Here is a 20,460-nt window from a genome sequence, read left to right as displayed (position 1 = left end):
GTGATTACAAGTGATACATTTGATCATGTCTAAAGTGCTGTAATTATCTGAAGTCAAAAGTTTCCGAAAGGTAATTTTAGCATTTTATCCAAAAAATAAATTGAAATTTACTTTTTAATTTTAATTTATATCAACAATTTCAAAATTTTTAGCTGCTTAACATTTTGTACACGTGTAAAGAAATTTTCAAGTTCAACTGAAATACAGTACCATGTACATAGAATAATCCTGAAATTGTTAAAAAAATTCCAATTTAAGCATGAAAAAATAAAGAAAAGTAAAATTTAATTAAATTAAACTTATTTTAGCGTAAACTTTAAATTTTCACTGCATTTTTTAACAAACACAATCTTACATTTACTTTTGTTTAAGAAACTAAAAACAACATAAAGACAAATGCATTTTCTTAAAGTGACAGAATGAATTTTATTTTATACAAATATCAAAGCATTTCAGCTTTTTTCATCACAAATATTGCAATCAACAGTTAACCTGCATTTAGTTGACACAATTTTTATACTGTAGCTTGAAAAGTTTTTTTTCTGGCAGTCATCTGTTAGGTTCGTTTCGATTTTCGTCGTGGTCATATTTCTGTCCGGTGCGGGTGAGTCACCATTTTTCATATTTTGTCTTTATAATATATTTTTTTGAGTAATTGCGTAAATTTTTTCCCTCGCTGTATTTCAAGTTTAATCTTTTCAACTTGCATCGCATCATTATTATTATTTGTTACAATTTCTGATTGTCTTTTTATTTTCGAAATTTTTTGCGGCATGTACTGTTTTACTTTTTTTTATTTTCTGTATGATAGGGTTTTTAAATTTTTTGTAGTTTAATTTCTGCAGTTCAAGTACTTGAGTGATGCGTGTTTTCAGGGCTTTCTGAAAATTTTTCGACTTATATTTTAAATAAATAATAAATCGTGTGAAGTTGACGATATTAATTACTTTCAAGATATTTCACTGTTTATTATCGATGAAGTCAAATCATGTGCATGTCAATAAACAGAAGAAAGTTGACGTCAATATTCTTCGATCTGATTTGCTTTTTTAATGGAAATATCACAAAGTATTCGATTAAATTGTTTTATTTCTAGGTATACAATGAAACTGGCCATTTGTTTTCGAATATCTTGCATCATAGCTTTGATAAGTTTGGCAGCTTTCATGTTGGAGTTCCTGAAAGTTCGATTTGATGGAACGCGAGAATCGGTCAATGATTTTGAAAAAGGTTAAATAATTAATTAATTAACAGATTAAAGTATTCACGATTCGGTTTGACGAATGAACGCATTTAATGTAATATTTAGTAATGTGACATGTGAGAAATTTCTTCAACATTTTGTTGTAGAGAATCATAAGACTATTTCAGATTTTTAGACTTCTTTTTTTAATTTAAATGAACTTTCCTGCTTTTAGATCACATTTGCGGGAAAATTTCGGTGAACAAAATTTCTGATCGGGCTGTTGACAAGGTTGTGCTGATAGTGGTCGACGCTTTTCGAGAAGAATTTTTCAAGTCTCAACCAAAAAGCTTTCCATTTATTACCAGCATGATGAAACAAAAAGGTGGACTGTCTTACACTGCTAAAGTACACATGCCAACTGTGACTCTACCTCGCATAAAAGTGCAGTTTTATTTTTAACTCTTTTCAAAAGCTTTAGAAAATTCAAATTGTCCATCTCTTTCATTTAGACTCTGATATCAGGTAGCATACCATCATATATAGATTTGTTGTACAACATCGGCAGCACTGAATACAAATTTGACAAGGACAATATCATCGCAAGATTGAAAGCAGCAGGAAACAATGTTGTCTTTTACGGTGATGAAACATGGATTCGGCTGTTTCCAAGAAGTTTTCTGAGATCCGACGGAACAACGTCGTTGATCGTTGGTGATTTCAAGGAGGTATTTCACTTTTTCACGTTCAGTGTCAGTTCACTTTTGTTAAAAAATTAATTTTAGGTTGATAATAATGTGAGTCGGTGGATTGATTTTGAAATGGCGAATGATGATTGGTCTCTGATGATTTTGCACTACCTTGGTTTGGATCATATTGGTCATTCGCTCGGTGACAAATCTCCATTAATTCCAGTGAAACTTGAAGAAATGGATTTGATTGCAAAAAAAATTTATAAAGCTCTAAATCAGGTAAGTAATATTAGTGCTGAAGTGATTTATTAAAATGAAATGATGATTTTCAGAAAAGCAGCAAGTTTTTGATCGTGATTACTGCTGATCATGGAATGAGTGATGGAGGAAGTCACGGCGATGCCAGTGACTTAGAAATTCACGTTCCTCTTTTGTTTCTTAGCCCTAAATTATCCGCAAGTAAGTATTGATTTTAGTGTGGAAATTTAAATTTGTAATTCATTTCATCCCATTCCAGAAAGCATATCCAAAGTGGTCAGACAAGTTGATTTGGCATCAACTTTAGCGATACTATTCAAACTGCCTATTCCTACCTCCAGTGTTGGGTTTCTTCTTCCCGAATTGATAGATCAATTAATGCCAACTAAAAATGATATCTGCCTAGCATATCTTCTCAACCTTTGCCAACTGCAGACAGTCAGCCAAGCACAGTTTCAGAAAAATATTTCCGGTAAACATTGCACATTATTTCTCCTCTTTTTTTCTCTGCGCAGTTTTACAGTTCTGTGTGCAATATTGCACGTAAATAACCCCAATGCACACACAAATGTATTTTAGATGCGATCACGTCCGGTGCAAAAGAATGTCCTGCCGATTCACGAGGTTGTCCACTGGAAGATTGCAATGAAAGAATGCGTAAAAATTTACTGTAAGGTTTATTATGTGCGCATCTGTTGATGTTCTGTTCCAAAGGGTGACTATGTTTTTAAGGGGACTTTACCACAACATCAGACAGCGCAGTCAACAAAGCGATTCTTCATTCAATTTATTCTGGATGGTGATGCCAATTTTTGGAATGTTGAGCAGTGTTTTTCTGTTGTGCATTTGTATATTCGGTATTCAGTGTATTCAACCGACAAGTTCGCTAGTTCTTGCGTTCCTCCTGGCTCAGAGCGTTTCTTTGGCGTCCAGTAGTTACATCGAGAATGAATTGTACGTTTGGAAATATTCATTCGTCTTCGTGGTGGCGTTCGACTTGTTTGTGGATGCGATCAAGAGGCGCATGGTCTTTACAGTTATATACATTGCAATTTTACTGACTCTGAATCGCGGCATTGAACATGTAGTAAATGATGCGAAACATGCACAAGCGGAAAAATATTTCGGATTGTGGCCATGGTACTAATTATGCTTTCACATGTTTATGTGCATTGTAAATGTTGGTCTGTTTCAGCTTCACTAGCATTACCATGCAAATGGCACTTCCTGCCCTCTGTGCGGGTTTGCTTATTTTGCGAATGAAGCTGTATTACTCGCATTTATTCAACAGACGAATTCTGATTATATTCGGCTTCATCTGCACTGCTTTGCACCGGCTGTTTGTCACGTTTGGTTATCTAAACTAGTAATAATATTTGAAGTTGCTTCATTGCTTTCATTTGTATCTATCATTTGGGTAATTGAAATTATATTTTAGCACTCCAGCGCACATAGTTTATGGCATGTGCATGTCATTCCTGTTGTTGGAAGGTTCCGCGTCTTCAGTCGCAATCTGCCTACTGTTGATGGCATGTGTGCTTCTCAATGTGACGTACATAAGTGTCTACATTCTTTTGTTGCTCGAAGAAGTGATGCTATCTGTAACGCTGAATATGATGAACCGGCCGACTGATTTTCGAATTGTGTTATACCACATTTTTGCCCGCTATTCCTTCTTTGCATTGGTAAAATATTCAGCACTTTCAGTTCGAAAAGAATTTCACTAATATTCTTCAAATTGTAGTACTATTTTTTTTCTCGTAAAACGACCATCATCTGTGAATATGTTATTATGAGTTTAGTTATTGGAAATTATTGAACAAAATTTGCCTTGTTATTTCAGGGTAATATGAATACTCTCTCAACGTTGAATGTCTCCGCAGCGTTCACAGGCGTGAAGAACTACTTTCCGATTATTAATGGGACTTTGCTGTTGGTGCACACATTCCTTGGTCCGGCAACAATGTGGAGTTGGTTCTACAGAGCGCTGAACAAATCACAAAGGATGTATGCGCTGCCGATAATTGTGTGGCTCCACGTCGTGCCGTTGTTATTCTACTTGATTGTCGTCACCTATCTGCGTCATCACTTGTTTATTTGGAGTGTTTTTGCACCGAAATTATTTTATCTTGCAATTGAGAACACCATTTGCTTGGTGTTATCCATGGTTGTCAGCTACTCCGTATACCCTTGATGTTTTGAAAAAAAATCGTGTGAATTATGTGATTCTTAGTAGCTGGCAGTAGTTTATACGAATGATGGTAATAAAATGGTGGAGGAATATATTATTATGATACAGTTTCGCACGTACGAACAAATTTTAAAACAGCTTAGACAGAACTCCAATTATAATAATAGGGGATGCCGTCTGTTTAAGTAACAATACGGGCAAATATATACAAATTCATTCCACAGCAGTCAAACAAGCATCGTTTCAAATTTAGAAAATGAAAATGTTTCCCACGTAACTCGTCTTGATAATCTGTCGTCGTACTGTGGAAGTGATAGTAAAATTGTTTAACAAAAAAGATCAAAATTACTCACTGTATTACTGTTTTCACACATTGACAGTTGTTGTTCATGTCGACGTATCGTACTGCTCCAGTAATTGACAAAAAAGAAATCCACACCGAAAATCCACTTACAATTACAATGTGCAGCAATGTACGACCATTCTTTGTGAAACTTTGTAAAACCAGAATATTCATACAATGTTATCCTTTCTTTCACTGCTGCATCTGGAAATTGAAGAGCAACTTTTTTAAAAAGTACAATGAACGTGTACATTTTCATTACTTTTGCTAATTTAACTTCGCAACGATGTGCCGCTAGCGGTCAGGTTGTAAACTTCAAGCATTCCATCTACCCTTTAAAAGAATAAAAGGAACATTTGTTGACTAATCAAGCGATGATGCAAAGCGTACTTCAACAAACACATCAGCAAAAAGCATTTTGAATTTTCCTCCATCTCTCTCTCTCTCTGCCTGCAGAGAAAATCCACTGAATATTGAAATCTTGTTAAACGGAAGTAAAGAAGTCAAATTTCATTGATTGCAAATGAAAAATTTTAATATAACCAACCAATACGACGTATACAGCTTTCACAAAACATTCCATCACCATGCGTGAAACTGTCAATCGGATGCGCTGCCCGATTACAATTTCACAACGGCACAATAAACGGCAATTGCTGCAAAAATCACTGGAATCAAAAGTAATTTTTCTACTTTAGCGTGCTGTCATGCAGTCGTGGAATTTGATAAGCAGCTTGTTATCCGAAACAACAGCAACAATTTTCAATGCATACAATTTGAAATTTCACATTCCATACCAGGCAGTTTCCTTTTTTGAAAGCAACATTTTTCTCGAACCAACAGAAATCAATCTGAAACGCATTGCAATGAAAAAGAATTAAAAGAAAACAAAATTACGATACGATAAAAAAACTACATGTTCATCAAATAAAATTTGCTTCATAATTATGCCGATTCAAATTGTATATCAACTACAAAACAGCATAGGCAGTATATATTCGAGCAAACGGTAAGAATACTAATTAGAAATCATCAATTGATGCTTAATAATTACGCTCTGCTGACATTTCACATTATTGCCATCATATTTGATATCATATCTATCATAAGCTATCAGTAATAAAATTAACTGACCTACTATCATGTCTGTAGAATACACAGGTCGTGTTCACATTCACGTCCCAAATTATTTACCAAAACAGTACAACAAATTTTGTAAACAACCCATCAGGGACTCCAACTGTACTACAGTAAATAAAAAATTAGGCTACATTTAAAAGTATTTGATAAATATTTTCAAAGCACAATAAAAAATTGTATACTCCTGTGATTGACATGAACAATACCTTCTGGCGGCTAACAAACTTCATCAATTTCTGATCCACCGTTGGTGAGCAAAAATGAAATCTTTTGTGACACGTTGACACACTAAATTACAGCACAAAAATGAATAACAAGATGACAAAAAGTTAGCTTTCATAAATAAAGCTTGTCAATAAAAGTTGCTGCGAAGAGAAGTATAAAAAAATGCATACCGGTTTCAATGCTTTTTATAGGAAAATACTTATTCATATTTTTGTTTGCATCGAGATAATCAGATGTTGAATAAATAACTTTAGCGGAATAAATTTGGTGAAAAAAATAATTTATAAACTTTGCGCTTGGAAAATATCCTCCACTTTGAGAAGATTTTCATTTTCACATTCTCAAATCACCATCACAAAAAATAACAGCAGTACAGTACAGTACAGTACGGTACAGTACAGTAGGGAGTAATGTACAATTTGCAGGTAAAATTATGGCGCATACGAAAAATGGTAATAAATTGAATATTTTCCATTGTGCAGTTGCAGTTGAAGTGCGTGTACCGCGATTGATTGATTGTTCACAGCTGAATATGATGCTCAGATTTTTGATTTTATGATTGCATTTATTGGTTTGAAAATGATTTCTCAACTGATGAATGTCACGATGAAAAATGTCTAAAATCAACAAATTTACACCAATACAAAAGCATCAATGGAACAAAAATTCAAACGTAAAGTTGTGAATAAAAAATGACAAAAAATGAAAAAAAGAACAATGTTGTACACAAATTAGCCGGGTGGTTCTTTTAAAACGGTTCTCTCATTTTTAATTTCAATTTTCCAGTGTTGTATTCTCTGTGTTTCTGTTGTATGAGAATGAAGTGTTCCATCAATTCTCTGAAAACACACGCCTCTGCATTTTGATCCAAGCTCGATTTTTCGTTCGCTTTCCTGAATACTCGATGTATGAAGTAGGAGGGAGGGGGAGGGTGTAAAAAAATAATAAAAATAAAAATCTCACAGCTGATCAGAACAGTGCATGCCAAAATTTAAAGTTGTTGGCATGCATTGTAGGCGTCGTTTCAAAATCAAAAATGCCTCCGTCTGCGGCAACAGCATCAACAAACCGTACAGTACAGTCGCCAAATCCGCCTGGTATCTCGGATCCAACAAATGCAAACGAAGAGCTACAATTGGAAATGACAACTGCGAATATTATTGAAAAACAATCATCAATCAGCAATACAAGTGAATATTGGCGATTCAATCAGCTGAATCAATTTGTCAATTTCAACCAGCAAATCTGCATTCACTTCCAATTCCGAGCTAAAAACATATACAACTTTGCATTATTATTAAATTGTTTTGAAAAATATTTTTTGCAAAACAAAAAAAATAACAATAAAATTTGAACAAATACAAATGATGGACAATATTCGCCGCGTGCTTGTACTTCCTCGCTATCAAACACAATGCCAACAACGCGACCGGCTGATGTGCCCAACAGAGATACAACGACGAGAACAAATTTCTATCATTCTTTAAAAAAATACATAATAATAAATTATACTAATTGAAATAAATATTCACTTTATTCACAGTGATTTAATGTGAACTGTTTAAAATTTTTGTTAAGTATCACAAATATTGTAGAAAAATTATAAAGTGAAAAGAATTGCTCATACTGATTCGTCATGAACTGGCATGTCTTTCAGTTTGTTTCGCAGTGAAAAAAGTTCAGGTGCAGTGAGAAAAATCGAATTGAGAATTTGAACAACTCTGGAAACATAGTCCAAATCTTGTTCCACGTTCAAAAGTACTGCCAAAGTGTGAAATACATCTTCAACATTCAAAACGCTGCACAACTGTCTGAAATAAAAATTGTACAAAATTCAAAGCGAAATTTAATTTAATATTTAAAAAAAATTAATATCTACCTGATTATAAAAGTGCCACGATCGTGCAAAAATGAACAATCGCTGCGAAATTCGTCCAGAAGGCTTTTCATGATGTGAACAAAATACGGTGATACGGCTTTCAATTGTCTCACACTGCCAGCCGGTAAGCCGAATTTTTCCACCGTCGTATTGTAGCCTTCTTTGCCGGTACAAAGATCCGACAGTACAGTAACGTCCAAAGCGACAACCTTGAATGAAGAACAGGGAAAAAATGATTTAATAAAAAATTGTATACTTCATCAGATGGGTCGGACAAAAGCCGGAGCAAACAAGGAAACAGCTCTTCCATGTAAATGAAAAATTTATCCGACATTGCCTCGTACAAATAGTGAATCCACTTCAGTGCGGCTATTTTACTCGACACTTCGCCGTCGTTCAAACTTGGTAACAACACTTCGACCATAGCGGACAATTCAAATGAACTACTGCTTTAAAAAATTAAAAAAATTATTACATAAATTTATTTTTATTTTGAACCATAAAATAAAAACAACAAGCAACAATTTCTCACTGATCAGACTTTTCACTGCTGACAAGCGTCATCAAGCCAGTATTGATACGACGTGATACTTGGAGAATATCTTGATTGAAATGAAAATAAATTCGCGTGGCACAGATTAAAATTCGTTCGACAAAAATTTACCCGAGTCGCTTTCAGCATAAGCCAAGCATGGCAACGTGACCAATACATAACCCGGTAAAAAGCTTTTCATTCTGGAGCCGTCCAATTTCAAAAATTCATGCAACCACATCAGCGCATTGTATTTGGCAAAACAATCTTGATATGATGATGATTAATCGAGGAAATGAATAAATATATTTTTTTAATAATAATAATAATAATACATAATACAATCAACTGACCATTCGACTGAGCGTGAACTATAAGCACGTTGACCATGTGCTCGAGATCGGCCGCTTCAGGCTTTTGAATTATTTCCCGCAGAAATTGACCCAACACTACTTCGCACGCTTCGCGAATTTTCGGCGTCGGTTCGGTCAAAATTTGAAAAAGACCATCCAAAATTTCCGGCAAATACTGCAAAAGGTTAATATTCGGTTGACTTTGCAAATCGTGAACCTGCAAAAAAAACAAAAAACAAAAATTGCTATCAATAAGCCAAACAACACATTTTCACAAATTGTTCCAAACCCATGAAATCAAATAACGTCGAACGAATGAATTTTTCGCGTAAATTCTTTCACGCAGCAAACATACGAATTCGAATACATCAAATTTATTGCAATGAATTGCAATATCCTGAAAAAAATGAGAAACAAACATTGCAAACATTGAAATTGAAAAATTTGCAAATCAATTTATTCCAATTACAATGAAATGTTTACAACTCTTATTAGTATCACTGGTTTATTTGTTTTCTTTTTTTGATCAAAAAATACATAACCAAATTACGATGCTTCAAAAATATATACTTTCAATTGACGTTCCATTAATTCAGCACCACTACGCGTATTCTTATCCGGATCTGCGGCTAGCTGAAAAAATGTAGTGTAAAATTGAAATCACAAATCCACTGTCCTCTTTATCATACAAGAATAATTGATGTGATCAAATAAATATAAAAATATCATACTTTGCACAACGCGTCAAATAGGACAGAAAATTGAAGCAAAGCTGTTTCTCTGGCAATTTTGATAATGTTATAAGATGCTTCACAAGCGTAATAACGAACACGGGTGTCAATGTCTTGCAAACATTCCAAAACTGGAACCAATAAAACATTTGAATATTTTTCCGAATGCTAAAACAGACATTCATTCGTTAAAGTAATTCAACCAAACGTAGAACAAATAACCTAAAGCTTACCTTTCCTAAAGCAATTGCAACAGCAGCAAGACCCAAAAGTCCACCTTTTCTAGTATGAGGATTCAACGCACGCACGTAACCGTTCAAAATCGTGATAATCTTCTCAACTTGTTCCATTTGATTTTGATTAATATAATCCACAACTAGCCTTCAAAGTTTCATCTGTCAATGAAAATGATAACAATGCGACATGAACAAAGGATGATTACTTTTGCAGTTCAAGAGCACCAACTTTGCGCTTTTCGTAAATTTTATCCGTAAGATGTCGTACCAAAGAAGTGGACAAAATGCTGCTTGGATTATCACTCATAATTTCAACTACAAACAAACAAACAAGCAAACTTTAATAATAACAATTCAAATTTTTATTCAAAAATTTGTTGGATTTTATTTAAAATAAATTTCAAAACTACAAGTAAATTATTAATAATCAATTTAACGATTCAATAAATAATGTTCTTAAACAGCCCATAATATTACCTGAAAATCACAACTTACAGTAACTGATAAAATTGACCAACAACATTTGTAAAATTTTAGATATACATAATTTATTTTTGATGTATTTATTGCGCTTTCCACAACAAATTCATCTGCAACGAAAAGTACAATTTCATTAATCTACTAAGCTAAATGTTCAATTGCAACTCAAATCAACCCTACTCTAGTTGCATAATTTTCACAATATCCAACAATACTCTTTCTAACAATTTATATATATAACATGCAACATCGGGCGCAGAGAAAGGGGGTTTATAACTAGGTAAATTTTCGATATAATTTGATGATATAGTTCCATTGAGTGGATACAAACAATGAAACGTTCATTCGTTTATTTGACTCATAATAATTTGAATATCAGTGAATAATTGCAAATATTTGTATAAAAACTTGAAAACAACTGTACTGTACGAATGATTGGAGAAACAAAAATTTGTCATTCATAAATGCCAAACAAACTATTTAATTATATTGGAATTGTTCAGTGAAAAATTTACCCAGATCAAAATGTTCAATAATAATTTTAAAAAAAAAGTAAACAGTTCTGCTCATTATCAAATAAATGTTCATAAAAATCGATCATAAAAAGTTAGCAAAGTATAAAAATTATGCAATTAACAATGTAAACATTTACATAAAGTGATTTGTGAAAAATCATGCTAGTTTACGTAAAAAGTAACAAAATCCTTTTCCATTCATACGTTTTATTTTAAACTTTAGTAATTACAAATATAAAACATAAAGTTCATCTTCAACTATGAAAAGCAACTGAGCATAAGTTGATCAATAATTTATTGAAAATGTAAATTCCTACTTACACACACGATAATATTGGTGCGATTTGTACAGGTGACATTCAAAACATCAATGTTCAAGTCAGTCGGTACAGTTGTTTATTGTGAATTTCAAGTATAAACAACAACTACTATAGTAAATTTTGTTACATGTATATAACAAACCTGTCGGCAAATAAAAAAAAGCGAAGAAATAATATACATTTATTACGTAAAAAATTTAAAAAAATATTATTGTTTTTCATTAGAGGAATTAGTTTCTATTTCAATTTTGAATTCTGGAACTCGCAATAAATTTTCCACTTCGTTCATTTGAAGTTGGGAAACATGCCTAGTGAACAAAGTGTGACTGAGTGTTCGCTTCTTGATCCCGACGGCGTCGAGCAATTTGCGCGGATTTACAGTAATGGCATCTCGTGCTTCATTCGGATTCATACCAAACAAATATCCGATATTAATGACATCATACGGGCCGCGCATTTCAAACGCTCCAAAAGCTCTGCTAGTCAAAATGACTCCTCTTCGACCAACCATTCTGTTAAAAAAAAGAAAGAAAAAACTTAATACAACAACAAGAACAAGATGCCATTGACAAGTGAAAAAAAATTCTTTCAATACCTAAAAAGTTCATTTCCGTGAGAAAATATTTCGATTCTTTTTTCAGCGGACAGTATTGCCGGCGAATAAGAGATTTCGATAAATTTGCCACATTGAACAGCCTTTCTGTAGCAACTCTCATCTTCAAACCAAACATCTCGATTCATCATATCCGTAGTCAACAGATCCACTTCCACGTTGTCAAAGACAAAGTTGAAAATCGCCTCGGACAATGGACAAACGGCAATAATGTCGTACTTGAGAACAGTTTCATTATTCATTAGCGAACTCAACAGATCAACACTGTCGACCTTCAGTGTCAGTCTGGTGTACAGTCGCCACGGTTTCGACCGTTCGACAACATTTGCCCAGTCGACCAGCAACGGTTCCGGCACTACCAGGCCGCTGTTACGTTGGCCATTGTCGTTGGTGGCCGACAGTTCAACGTTGACAGCCACACTCGTATAGCCCAACTCTTCGACGGCATACTTGACCGCCGACACGACGTGCTTTTCGCTTTCATCCAACCGGCGTACGATATTCAATTCGACGAAGTGGATTTTTGCCAACCGGCTCGCCATTTTGTTTTTTCCCTCTTTGTGTATTTCAAAATGAACAAATGTTCGTTTCGAATTTTTCTTTCCAAAACCACACTGCCCACCAAGTGGGAATTCAATTGTAATAATTTTTCAATATTATTCTCCTCGATGGCGACCAAATAGAACAGGCCGTTGTCGCTCAATAAACTGTTTTTGCAAACAAAAAAAACAAAATTAATAAACAAAGTGATCAATCAATTCACAATGGACAACTTCATACAAATAGTTCAATTTTGAAAAAAGAGTTATTCAAAAATTTGATTGCAAACAAAATAGGAAACATTGAAATTATTTTTAAAAGTTTTCAATTATACTATTTTAATTTCAAATGCGCTATGCAGTCAGTGAAATAAATTGCACAACAAGAAACACTTTCATGTATGTGAACAGCATGAAAATCATTTCAAACACAATAAAATATTATAATTTAAAAAAATGTTAACAACATTTCACGCTTTTCTTACTTGTGAAGTTGAAAAAAAATACGCCTGAGAATATCAGTGCCTTCGGGACCGCCACCGCACCATGTGCTGCTTAGTTCATCGGTATCGTCAAAATCTGACAAACGTGGTATATAGGGTGGATTGAATAATAATAAATCAACAGAATCTGAATAAAATTCAATAAAATTTGCATTAAAATAAGGGGAAAAAATTTTTTTTATTACTCAACAATCGATCGTAAAGCGGTGAAATAAGATCGGCCACAATTGGACAGAAAATTTTGTCAATGTTGTTCTGTTCAACGTTCACTTTTGTCAGTTCTACAGCAATTTGAGAAATATCTGTGGCGAAAATCACTGCTCCAGATTGTAAACTTTTGGCCACCGAACACGCTATTACACCGCTTCCGCAGCCTATTTCCAAACAAATGACTGGCTTCAAAGTCTTAAATGAAACGACGTTTAATATTGGAAATATTATGAACAATTAATTTTACAACTGACTTTAATTTTCTCCCAATCCAATTGAATAGCTTCTAGAAGAAGATAAGAATCTTCTGATGGTGGATAGACAAAATCTCGATATCTTTTTGCAATATGTAAATCTATTATTTTGAAATCACAAGACATTTATAGTGAAAAACAGTAATAATGACATTTTGACTAATTTTCACAAATGGCAGTTGCAGAACATTCATTACAGTACAAATGTAGTCATGTACAATTGAATGTGAACAATTGGAAATATTTCATATAAATTTATGCAATAATTTCGTGAAAGATATTTTTCAAATATTTAATAAAAATGAACATATTTTTTTATATTGAAAATGTGACAGTTTACATTCGAAGCAGTTATCAAGTTGAAATTTTCGTATCATTTTCTTTTTGAAAACCACTTTTATCATCAATGAAACGTTTGGTTAGCTTCAAATAAAAATCTTCTTCCATCGGAAGGTAATTCAAATATTCATAATTTTCATTTTTGTAAGGCACAGCCGGTTCAATTTGAGTTCCTTCGTGCCATTCGTTGAAGCTGGTAATGGAGACGAACGTCGGTTTACAGTCGACAGCCGCTTTCCACATCTTCTCGTAATAGGATCCGTTGCACCTCGAACGTGTGTTCTCGCCATTCCAGGGTCGAATGCGTTCATCCACATATCCCGGTCCGACGCTCAATGATGTAAGCAACCCATTCCGAGTGGCGAACAATACTAAATCTGGCCAATTTGACGGTTTCGACCCATCCGTGAAATCTGTACTAGCAAAATATGTAAAAAATCCATCGAACCCTGTCGTCAAAATTGCATCCGTGTCGGTTCGTTTTACCAACAAGGCTAAAATTATACTATCTAAATCCGTATTACGGATTGTATTTTTGCCATCTGTCAAAAGAAGAGCTTGCCAATCGGAATTCGATACTAAATACGAATCGTAGACATAAAACACTGGTTTTGAAATGCCATTTGTGGGAATTTTGTAAAATGCGTCATGTCTGCCGTAACTTTGCAAAATGTATTCAATATCGGTGCGAATTGTTTCTCCATTTCGGCCTTTGTATGGTTCGATCAAAAAGCATACTTTCAACTGCCAACGGTTGGCTTCGTCCAAAAGGCTGGGAATTGCATCATCCCAAGGGTGACCTTCATCGTCGCTAGCATCAGGAGGATACCATCCAACCACTACGACGCCTAAATGAAATAAACAATAAGAAACAGTTGAAAAAAAATTAGATCAGTACCAATTCCAGCATCACGAATCCATTGCATATGTTGAGCAAGAACTTTTGGATCACGACTGCTGTAACAACCAAGTTTTGGATAAAAATTGGAACCAATATCTTCTGGAGCTTCCCTGCGGCCAACGATATATTTCGACGCTATCAATGGATTGTAGTGTGGCAGAATACGATGATTCCAATGCAGAAAGAACTGGTCGAAAGCTACGTTGCCATACCACATGTAATAAAATATATGAACAGAATAATCCGGCTCAGAGTTCGACTTGCGCGAAAAAACTGGCCTCGGCAAAATCGACTTTTCAAAGGTGATGGTATTGAATTGCATTGCGAAGCAAAAAATAACAATAATGCAACTAATGATTATTATTAAAATAAACATTCGGCGCATAGTAAAGCGCATAAGCATAATGAAAAGTGTAAAAATGACAACTGTAGCCAATCAATTAAAAACCTCAACAAATATAACGAAACAGAAACAGAGTGCAGTATCAATGGAGTGCTCATAAGCGTGCATTAAAATAATATATATATATATATATATATATATAAATAGAACGTTAAAATTTTATTTAATAACCAAAGCTGTTAACTTTATCTGTTAAAAAACTCACACTCAATACCAAAGCAACGGATAATTTTCATTCAAACAAAACTTGAACTTACTGTAAATAAGTACAGTAATATTTAAAGTAAGATTTGAAAATGAAATTGCTAAAAAATTCTTTTAATTTATGAAAATGTCTTTTGTTTTACGATGCTGCGTTTTGATATTTACTATTATTAAAATAAGACCACTTTCAGAAACAAAATTGTTTTCTGTACAACGTAAACTTACTATTTTGTATTGTTCTGAGTATAATTTTTGAAAAAATGATTTGTTTTTACTATTGTGTATAGTAACAATTATTGTGAAATACATTAATTTTAATGTTAAATACGCTTTACTAATATCAATATGTGAAGTTTCAATTTGATTTTTTAAATTCAGTGTTTGTTGAGTTATAGATTTTTGTTTAGTAAAAAATTGTTTTGAAATTTGAATGTCCATGAATGAGTAAATTAGGCATAACAATTTGGCATGACGATTCAGTTTGCTATCAAAGTTCATTTCAGAATCTTTCCATATTCATAATTGGAAATGAAATATAATTTTGTTCCACATTGCTATCCAGTTTGATCTGTACTTCTGGCAATAACTTCTGAATATTTTGATTAAAATTATTATCATTAATAATTTAAAACGCAGTTGTACTGATTAATGTGTGTCCTGAAACATTTTATCCAATATTCATAATATGATGATTATCTGAAAGTAGCCCTTTAAAGTTACAATTGCTAAATAAAAAATTGATAATGACGTTGAACATTTTAATAAAATTCATTTCAATTTGTCAAACTTTAAAAATTATTTAGTCCATAAATTACAAAAGAAGATTCGCAACGAATATATTGAATTTTATTTTTTAATATTGATAATAAATATTAATTCCACTAATTTCATGACTATTGCAAATTCATTTATGAAATTGAAACATTTCACGCTTAGACGAAAAAATGCAAGGAAATAATTGTAGTCGTTTTGCAAGCGTGTCTACTTGAATGTGCAACTGATTAAATGAAAAAAATAAGCAAATAATAAAACAAAGCTAAAAAGTTTGCACATTTTCAAGTTTTTTCCCTTCAGTTAACCAGAGAAACTATTTGAATTTGAAAACTGTATTATTTATAAACTTTGCAACGGATGATTAATTGGATTGAAAGCGGATTTTCAATTTGAGCATTAAATAAAGCATGTTGGATTAGTCAAACATGCCAGTATGTGCAACTGGAAACAACTAATGCCTATTTTAAATGTATTACACCAGTAATGTGATTTATGACTGAACATTTGTTGAATGTTAATAATGAATATCAACATGCGAAAGTATCATTGATTGAAAAATTGCTAAATTAAACAATAAAATTGGTTACTCAATAAAAAGTTAATAAAATGGAAAATCAATAGCTGTTTTCTGAAAATGCCGCGCTACCTATTAGCTTCCACTGCAACCGTGCAGTTTGAACTTTTACAAATGAACAATGAATTGCCTGCCATGGACAAACAAGTATTTTATTAAAATTGTCAGAAAATTTAATTTTCCATTTTTATTTTTCTCGTGGACACGTTTTGTTTCTTTTTTCCCTTAAAACAACCATTTATACACCCACGTTGAGCTGGTTGATTTGCACGTTGTTGGATAGATGCTTTTTCTGTTTTTATGAAGCAACAATCGAAGCAAGCATTAAAATGAAAAATGAGCCACCATACGGCGATAAAACTGCTCGGTTCACAAATTGCTACCGATAGAAGAGCAATTTCCGAACGAAAAATTACCAATTTGGCAAAACATTTACGAGCAACAACCATTGATCTACTGAAACATTGCCGATCACCATTATTCTTTTCTTCGAAACTTTGCTCAAATGCAGTAACTCAGAAAAAACAAATAAATACTAAATTTAAATTATGTTTTATCGTATTGTAACATTTTTGTTTGAAAAAATAATCAATCACATTAAAAAAGGTTTTTCAGAAGTGTAAAAGTTCCGGGCACGGCAGGACTCGAACCTGCAATCTTCTGATCCGAAGTCAGACGCGTTATCCATTACGCCACGTGCCCGCAATACCAATATTTCATTATTATTATTTGTAAGCTCCTGAATAAATTAAAAACTCAAATTATATGAAAATTATTATTACATCGAACTAATTAAAATCATTATCATCTTCAAACATTAAAAAGTAATTTTTTGTTGTTAAATTTTTACAGTTATTTGCAAAAATTGAAAATTTGTACAATCAAAAGTCGAGCAAAGAAAATGGAATTTATTCAATTGATATTATTCAGCAATAATAAGTAAACAACAGTAATTTCGTTTTCTTGTTCAAAATTTGCTGACGCACAAGATCCGCAATGAATTTTCAATTGGCGATGAACCATGTGAACTGCAGAAACGTGAACAATTCATTCATACCAATAATGATCAGCCACAGAACATCAGAAAGAACACCATCATTGATCAGATAAAAAAAAACCTTGCTGTGACATTTTGCTTGAAATATTATCAGCAAAATGCTCCAATCAAAAAATTAATGAAAAAGAAAAACCAACAATAATAAAAAGAGGCCCTGTAAGCTTCAGAAAGTAAAAAATTTTTCATAATATTTCAACCTTCTTCATAAAGAATGCTTCAACAGCAGAATGAAGTAAAGTTATTTTTGAAAACAATCATTTCAGTCACTGTATTTGCTTGCCTGCTTGCATTGAATAGAAAAACAGCCAAGTACAAAATACTGAATAAGAACAAAAACTAAATATCCTAGATGAGGATAAAGTCTGCAATCAGAGAAAAAAAGAAAATAAATAAATATATAAATAAATAAATATATATATATATGAATAAATATGCATATATGCACATATATATATACGTGAGTGTATACATATATCACGATAAAAGACAGTAAATCGCAGTCAAAACAAAAAGAATTTTGTGAGAACTGCAAGCAATAAAAACAGCCAATTGTCGAATGAATTTTTTTTGAAAAGTAGTCATCGCCAGATTTAGCGAACAAAGAAACCTGCTCAACTGTGACTAATCGTCACCGGGATGCTCTGGACAAGTGTTCTTCACTTTAAACCAATTGTCAATGCATCTGAATAAAAAATGATAATTTATTTTAAAACATTTACAATCAAAACAATCTCCACCTACCCCTTGTGATAAATGCAAAGACACGGCAAACGAGCAATCGTATCACCTTCTTTCATTTCTTCAAGACAAATGACACATTCGCCTTTTTCTTCGGTCAAAACATCCTCTGAAAAACAACATGTCAAACAAGCAAGCGAGCACTCGAGCATAATGTCAGAACAAAAAGAAATATGCAAAACATCATCATTAAAAGCCAGTGCTAATTTGAATTAGAAAATTCAAATTTACACCAAAAACATTTATGTTGCAAAACAACAGAGCAAGCGATTAGATAGCGTCGCTCGCTAATCGTTCACAAGAACATCAAGAAACGCTGTAGCAATGGCTAATGACAAACGCCAGTTTTAAAAGTAATGCGATGCAAGCCTGTCTGTCATCAATCAAAAACAACAGAATAATCCCGCTCGACGTTAAAATATTACACTAGTAGGATTCTTCCACGATCAATTTCCATTTTGAAAACCAAAACACAAGCACAACAACTAATGAACAAACTGAAGACGTTACACTTTCTGCGAAATCTTTTCCACGCTAGCGAATTACTTCTACAACAGTGCAAATCATGGCAAACTGATACACGATGATGGCTGACAATCGAAAAACACAACCAACTCAACCACTAATTACCAGGTAAAGTATTCAAAACCAAATGCACCAACCAAATCGACAAAATTAATGCCAAAACTCCCAAGCAACTCCGGAACATTAATTCGATTTTTCTCATATAAATAAATTTGTCAAACTTTTGAAAAAAAACATGGATTCAGAAAATAGACCACACAAAACAACAAGAAGAAGAATTCAGTCAAAATTCAAATTCCAAAAGCAAAATGTACTTGCAAATCAAATAAATACGGTAAAAATATGTTTTCCCTCGTTCGGGCAACAATTTTCAAAGCCCGTATCACGACCCCGCATGATTTCCATATCTGGAAATACACTGACTGTAAGCGCATTCAGAGAGCATTTTTTGCAAATACAGCTACCCTGAAAATTACGACTCAACTACAGCTTTAAATAGACAAAAAATAAATAATAATAATAATAAATACAGAAATAAACCTTTTCCACCTTACCCTTAATGCTAAATTGGAATAAAAATGTACAAAATAGTGAGTGAATGTCAATGTGTGGGGTATCGTGTTCAACGGGCGTCAGTTTTGGAAACGACAACCAGCGTAAATCTAATTAAGCTAGAAAGCGGCCGCACATTAGCTGCTGACAATCGAAAAAGTTGGGTCAACGGCACAAAACTTGATACGTTCAACTCTGCTGAATCAATAATTCACACCGGCAGACTGCTAGCGGTGAACCGAAAGTACACTGTTAATGTCAACAAAGGCGACTACTTACCGTTGTAAGTGAGGCGTGGTCGAGTAAGACACATAACTAAATGACATTCCACATCATCCGAAGGAATCATCTTGTGACAAACTGGACATTTCATGTCTAATAAAAAGCAGCAATAGAATGAAATTGCGTTAAAATAAAAAAAAGAAATTTACCAAAATAGCGAACATGAGCAGATGGAATATGCGCAATATCAACAATACCACGTCCGTCAGATTCGGTACTCAAGTTCAGCCAACGGTCCAAAGAAAACAAACCCATGCTAGAAGAATCTGGATCACTCGAATCACTTGAGTGGTCTAACATGCTGCTCGATGGTCCAGGCATTGAATAAGAGCGATTAGTCCGACTTTGCAATGACTGCGACAGCATTCGACCGATAATGTCTGATCCGATTTCGTTCACACCACCGTAAGAACCTGAAGCTGCCGCTCCACCACGGCCCGCAGAAGTGTATCCTGTGCCAGGAGCTGATCCGTTGGCCGGCAACGAATTTGTACCACGCTGTCTTGGAGGATTGGCTACAGACTGTCTCGAACCCATCGCAGTTGAAATGACCTTCCTAACAACCCGTCAAGAATTCACCAAAACGGACCCTGAAATTTTCAGAGTAATCAAATTCGTATTCAAATTTTCTGCACTCTCAACCAGCAGAACCGATTACCACAGCTAAACCAATACTAACTACAGTATGTATTGCAAAAGGATTGCAAGTACAAATATAAATCGAATCACATGTTATTGTTTCATAGTGTACAAACGATAACAAATCAGAATTGAAAATTAGATTATAATTTATTACATAACTAATATATAAAAATATGAGCTTTTTTTCAAACAGAATTGTGCAATTTTAAAGCAATAAATTTGCAATAAATATTGCTTAATAAAAGCATAATAAAATAAACAAACATAAAACA

At 33.5% G+C, this 20,460-nt stretch overlaps 5 protein-coding genes and 1 non-coding gene across 6 annotated transcripts; 1 reads left to right on the top strand and 5 right to left on the bottom strand.

The window, feature by feature from the left end:
- The first annotated feature begins 1,103 nt into the window (after positions 1–1,103).
- Positions 1,104–4,327, top strand: Tsp_10282 (putative arylsulfatase). Its single transcript, XM_003372474.1, has 11 exons — positions 1,104–1,230; positions 1,419–1,591; positions 1,696–1,911; positions 1,969–2,154; positions 2,208–2,334; positions 2,393–2,605; positions 2,713–2,803; positions 2,866–3,273; positions 3,329–3,499; positions 3,572–3,818; positions 3,977–4,327. The coding sequence occupies exons 1-11, from the start codon at positions 1,104–1,106 to the stop codon at positions 4,325–4,327; spliced, it is 2,310 nt and encodes a 769-aa protein (XP_003372522.1).
- Positions 4,328–6,991: 2,664 nt separating this feature from the next.
- Tsp_10281 (putative HEAT protein) lies at positions 6,992–10,070 on the bottom strand. Its single transcript, XM_003372473.1, has 12 exons — positions 9,970–10,070; positions 9,761–9,908; positions 9,528–9,695; positions 9,367–9,429; positions 8,797–9,013; positions 8,576–8,710; positions 8,444–8,513; positions 8,168–8,360; positions 7,912–8,120; positions 7,660–7,843; positions 7,395–7,505; positions 6,992–7,180 (listed from the first exon to the last, which is right to left on the bottom strand). The coding sequence occupies exons 1-12, from the start codon at positions 10,068–10,070 to the stop codon at positions 6,992–6,994; spliced, it is 1,788 nt and encodes a 595-aa protein (XP_003372521.1).
- A 1,596-nt stretch (positions 10,071–11,666) lies between these two features.
- On the bottom strand, positions 11,667–12,233 carry Tsp_10280 (conserved hypothetical protein). Its single transcript, XM_003372472.1, has one exon. It carries the CDS (start codon positions 12,231–12,233, stop codon positions 11,667–11,669), a length of 567 nt encoding a protein of 188 aa, XP_003372520.1.
- A 478-nt stretch (positions 12,234–12,711) lies between these two features.
- On the bottom strand, positions 12,712–13,323 carry Tsp_10279 (putative N(6)-adenine-specific DNA methyltransferase 1). The gene is made up of 3 exons (XM_003372471.1): positions 13,198–13,323; positions 12,919–13,138; positions 12,712–12,860 (listed from the first exon to the last, which is right to left on the bottom strand). Exons 1-3 carry the CDS (start codon positions 13,321–13,323, stop codon positions 12,712–12,714), a joined length of 495 nt encoding a protein of 164 aa, XP_003372519.1.
- A 228-nt stretch (positions 13,324–13,551) lies between these two features.
- Positions 13,552–20,083, bottom strand: Tsp_10277 (zinc finger protein). The gene is made up of 8 exons (XM_003372470.1): positions 19,696–20,083; positions 19,544–19,624; positions 18,191–18,296; positions 18,082–18,131; positions 16,643–16,906; positions 15,098–15,145; positions 14,435–14,863; positions 13,552–14,384 (listed from the first exon to the last, which is right to left on the bottom strand). The coding sequence occupies exons 1-8, from the start codon at positions 20,081–20,083 to the stop codon at positions 13,552–13,554; spliced, it is 2,199 nt and encodes a 732-aa protein (XP_003372518.1).
- Tsp_10278 lies at positions 17,022–17,094 on the bottom strand. Its single transcript has one exon. It is a non-coding gene; the product is annotated as a tRNA-Arg (tRNA).
- Positions 20,084–20,460: the final 377 nt, after the last annotated feature.

This window comes from Trichinella spiralis (genome assembly GCF_000181795.1).
Source record: "Trichinella spiralis strain ISS 195 chromosome Unknown Scfld9, whole genome shotgun sequence".
Classification (NCBI taxonomy): domain Eukaryota; kingdom Metazoa; phylum Nematoda; class Enoplea; order Trichinellida; family Trichinellidae; genus Trichinella; species Trichinella spiralis.
Note: the sequence above shows the minus strand (reverse complement) of the source record. Positions and strands in the feature narration are given on the sequence as shown.

Bases quoted from the DNA above. Each gene is read 5' to 3' on its own strand.
- Tsp_10282 (XM_003372474.1), top strand. From the start codon at position 1,104: ATGAAACTGGCCATTTGTTTTCGAATATCTTGCATCATAGCTTTGATA. The intron at 2,155-2,207 runs GTAAGTAATATT...GATGATTTTCAG, and splicing joins TTTATAAAGCTCTAAATCAG to AAAAGCAGCAAGTTTTTGAT. The intron at 2,335-2,392 runs GTAAGTATTGAT...ATCCCATTCCAG, and splicing joins TAGCCCTAAATTATCCGCAA to AAAGCATATCCAAAGTGGTC.
- Tsp_10281 (XM_003372473.1), bottom strand. From the start codon at position 10,070: ATGAGTGATAATCCAAGCAGCATTTTGTCCACTTCTTTGGTACGACAT. The intron at 9,696-9,760 runs GTAAGCTTTAGG...TGTCTGTTTTAG, and splicing joins TTGCAATTGCTTTAGGAAAG to CATTCGGAAAAATATTCAAA. The intron at 8,711-8,796 runs GTCAGTTGATTG...CATCATATCAAG, and splicing joins AGTTCACGCTCAGTCGAATG to ATTGTTTTGCCAAATACAAT.
- Tsp_10280 (XM_003372472.1), bottom strand. From the start codon at position 12,233: ATGGCGAGCCGGTTGGCAAAAATCCACTTCGTCGAATTGAATATCGTA.
- Tsp_10279 (XM_003372471.1), bottom strand. From the start codon at position 13,323: ATGTCTTGTGATTTCAAAATAATAGATTTACATATTGCAAAAAGATAT. The intron at 13,139-13,197 runs GTCAGTTGTAAA...GTTTCATTTAAG, and splicing joins TGGATTGGGAGAAAATTAAA to ACTTTGAAGCCAGTCATTTG. The intron at 12,861-12,918 runs GTAATAAAAAAA...AATTTTATTCAG, and splicing joins GCTTTACGATCGATTGTTGA to ATTCTGTTGATTTATTATTA.
- Tsp_10277 (XM_003372470.1), bottom strand. From the start codon at position 20,083: ATGGGTTCGAGACAGTCTGTAGCCAATCCTCCAAGACAGCGTGGTACA. The intron at 19,625-19,695 runs GTAAATTTCTTT...TGAAATGTCCAG, and splicing joins TGCTCATGTTCGCTATTTTG to TTTGTCACAAGATGATTCCT. The intron at 18,132-18,190 runs GTAGGTGGAGAT...TTTTTTATTCAG, and splicing joins CTTTGCATTTATCACAAGGG to ATGCATTGACAATTGGTTTA.